The sequence below is a fragment of the Galeopterus variegatus genome, unplaced genomic scaffold (assembly GCF_000696425.1).
Source record: "Galeopterus variegatus unplaced genomic scaffold, G_variegatus-3.0.2 Scaffold985, whole genome shotgun sequence".
NCBI classification, from domain to species: Eukaryota; Metazoa; Chordata; class Mammalia; order Dermoptera; family Cynocephalidae; genus Galeopterus; species Galeopterus variegatus.
This window is the reverse complement of record NW_007727096.1, coordinates 369,195-372,980: the sequence shown is the minus strand read 5'-3', so window position 1 is coordinate 372,980 and position 3,786 is coordinate 369,195. Positions and strand designations below refer to the sequence as shown.

Sequence of the window (3,786 nt, the reverse complement as noted above, 5' to 3'; positions counted from 1 at the left end):
ATAAGACACACTTTTACCCAATGAAGTTGCTTAGTGCATGCGCTAAGCCCCAGAACTTTGTGTCTGGTCTCTGGTTGGTCTCCTCCCCAGGCGGCAGCCCCTAGCTCAAGGCATGCCTTGAGCAACTCACCTTGCTGCACTCTCTCGGCAGGGCTGCATGTGGCTTTACTCCCTGAGGGACTCTTGGCAGAGGCTACATGTAGTCCTGCCTCCTGAGACCCCCATGGTCAAGTGGGATTCATCCCAGGGATGCAAAGATGGTTCAACATATGAAAGTCAATTAACTTGATACATCACATCAATAAACTCGAGGACAAAACCATATGATTATCTGAATAGATGCTGAAAAAGCACTTGACAAAATTCAACATCCCTTCATGATAAAGACTCTCAACTAATTACGTGTAGAAGGAAAGTATCTCAACAACATAAAAGCCATCTGTGATAAGCCCACCACCAGTATCATTCTGAATGGGGAAAAACTGAAGGCTTTTCCCTTAAGAACAGGAACCAGACAAGGATGCCCACTCTCACCATTTCTATTTAACATAGTACTGGAGGTACTAGCCTGAGCAATCAAGCAAGAGAAAGAAATAAAGGGCACCCAGATTGGAAAAGATGAAGTCAAACTGTCTCTAATTGCAGATGACATGATACTATATATAGAAAACCTAAAGACTCTATCAAAAAACTCCTAGAGTTGATTAATAATTTCAGTAATGTTGCAGGATACAAAATAAATGTCCCCAAATCAGTTGCATTTATATTCTCCAATAATGAGCAAACAGAGAAATCAAGAGAGTAAGCCCATTTACTACAACAGTCATAAAAAAAAGGAAAATACCTAGGATTCAATTTAACCAAGGAGGTGAAAGATCTTTACAGTGAGAACTACAAACCACTATTGAAAGACATTAAAGAAGACAAAAAATGATGGAAAGACATTTCATGCTCTTGGATTGGAGGAATTAACATTGTGAAAATGTCTATACTACCCAAAGTGATCTACAGATTCAATGCAATCCCCATCAAAATACCAATGACATTCTTCACAGAAATGGAAAAAACAATCTCAACATTCATATGGAACAACAAAAGACCCCTGATGGAGTTTGTATGCGTTGTCCCCTCCAAAACTCATGTGGAAGTTTGATCTCCAATGTGGCAGTGTTGGAAACTGATTGAGTCATGGGGGCAGACCCCTCATGAATGGATTAATGCTCTCCCTGGGGGAGGAGGGGTAGTGAGTGAGTTCTCACTCTATTAGTTCCCACGAGAGCTGATTGTTTAAAGGATCCTGGCACCTCCTCTCTCTCTCTTGCTTCCTCTTGCGATGTGATCTGCTTGTACCCACCAGCTGCCTGCCACTTTTCTGCCATGAGTAAAAGCAGCCTGAGGCCCATGCCAGATGCAGATGTCCCAGAATTGTAAGCCAAATAAACCTCTCTTCTTTATAAATTACCTAGTTTCAGGTATTCTGTTATAGTAACACAAAACAGACTAAAACAACCCCAAATAGCCAAAGCAATCCTGAACAAAAAAAATAAAGCTGGAGGCATAACACTACCTGATTTCAAATTATACTACAAAGCTATAGTAACCAAAACAGCATGGTACTGGCATAAAATAGACACTCAGACCAGTGGAGCAGAATAGAGAACCCAGATATCACCCCTCAGGTTTACAGCCATCTGATATTGAACAAAGGGAATAAAAATGTACATTGGGGAAAAGATTGCTTCTTCAATAAATGGTGCTGGGAAACTTGGATATCCATATGCAGAATGAAACTAGACATGCACCTCTCACCGTGTACTAAAATCAACTCAAAATGTATTAAAGACTTAAGAATGAGACTTGAAACTGTAAAAATTACTAAGGGAAAATATAGGTGAAACCCTTCAGGAACTAGGTCTAGGCACAGATTTTATGAACATGAGCCCAAAACCAGAAGCAACAAAAGAAAAAATAAACAAATGGGACTATATCAAACTAAAAAGCTTCTGCACAGCAAAGGAAACAATCGACGGTTTGAAATGACAACATACAAAGTGGGAGAAAATTTTTGCTAACTATGCATCCAACAAGGGATTAATATCTGTAATATACAAGGAACTCAAGCAATTATACAGTAAAAAACAAATAACCCAATTAAAAAATGGGCAAAGGAACTGAATAGATATTTTTCAAAGGAAGACATACAAATGGCTAATAGGTACATGAAAAAATGTTCAACATCATTAGTCATCGGGGAAATGCAGATTAAAACCATACTGACATATCATCTCACCCCAGTTAGACTGGCTATAATCAGAAAGAATGAGAATAACAAATGCTGGCGAGGATGTGGAGAGGAGGGAGCGCTTCTACACTATTGGGATTGTAAATTAGTACAACCACTATGGAAAATGGTATGGAGGATTCTCAAACAACTACAGATAGATCCTCCATATGATCCAGCAATCCCACTTCTAGGTATATACCCACAGGAATGGAAATCATCATGTTGAAGGGATCCCTGCAGCTCTATGTTCATCACAGCTCTGTTCACAATAGCCAGGATATGGAATCAACCTAAATGTCCATTGATGGATGATTGGATAAGGCAACTGTGGTATATATACACCATGGAATACTACTCTGCCATAAAAAAGAATGAAATTCTCCCATTTGCAACAACATGGATGAACTTGGAGAAACTTATGTTCAGTGAAATAAGCAAAGTACAGATGGATAAATACCATATGTACTCTCTCATAAGTGGGAGCTTAGAGATAAAGAAGAAAGAAAGACAGGCCACAGTGGTGTGTTGGACTTTCAGAGGGAGAGAACATACCTAGGGATACAAAGTGGAGTGGGGAAAGGGAGATGGGGAGGGAGGTCGGGGATAATTGAGGGGATAATTGGGTGGGAGACAGGGGGTATAACCACAATTTGTGGTAATGGACATGCTGCCGGTATGGATCTGGCCATCACGTCTTATGCACATGTGGTGACAATTTGCTTTGTACCCCATGAATATTCATAACCAAGAAAAACAACATTCAAAAAAATATGTAGACCACCTTTGCAAGAAATTTGCTATGAAGGGAGCATGGGGTTGAGGGAAGGTATTTTAAGACAATGGAGACCTGAAGAGATAGATGTAGATGAAGATGGTGATGGGAAGTTGAGATTTCTATCTGTTGGCTTCTCTTTTCTCTTCAGGTAAGAGTGCTAAGAATGAAGAAAGGTCTCAGGAAAGGTAGTGTGTGTTTGAGGGAAGTGGAGATTAGAAATAATTCCAAATAGAGTTAGAGAAACATGGCCAGATACAGGTAAAGGTCCATTTGAGGCGATGATCATGAATTGGTATTAGGTGTAGTAGTAAGTTTCTTTTTTAGCAGCACTGAGCTTCCCATGTATAGGCACAGGAAGCTATTTTCATCCAGAGTTAGGGTTTTACCAGGAGAATATTACCAAAGGACAGAAAGACAAGGGATTTTAGGGTTCTTGTAAGAGAGTGACCAAAATTATAGACCCAGGACTCTTAAGTTGTGGGGAGAGAATTTTTTTTTTCCTTTTTGTCTTTTTTACTGGCCGGTAATGGGATCGCAACCCTCGGTGTCACGCCCGTACCGGGGACCGGCAACAGGATCGCAACTCTCGGTGTTGCGTCCGCACCATGCTCAGCCAGTGAGCAGGAACCGGTCGCCACATGGGATCCGAACCCTCGGCGGGAGCCGGCGCCCCCCCCCCGGGGCCCCCCGGCCCCCCCCGGCGGGGGAGTTTTTTTTGGGAAAAGGG

At 41.4% G+C, this 3,786-nt stretch overlaps 1 protein-coding gene across 1 annotated transcript in view; it reads left to right on the top strand.

Annotated features, from left to right (window-relative positions):
• CARF (calcium responsive transcription factor) overlaps positions 1 to 3,786 on the top strand; it is a 74,835-nt gene that overhangs the window by 61,877 nt on the left and 9,172 nt on the right. The window contains exon 15 of the mRNA XM_008574033.1: positions 3,208 to 3,244. Coding sequence (XP_008572255.1) covers positions 3,208 to 3,244 — 37 coding nt within the window. The remainder of the gene's footprint in view (positions 1 to 3,207; positions 3,245 to 3,786) is intronic.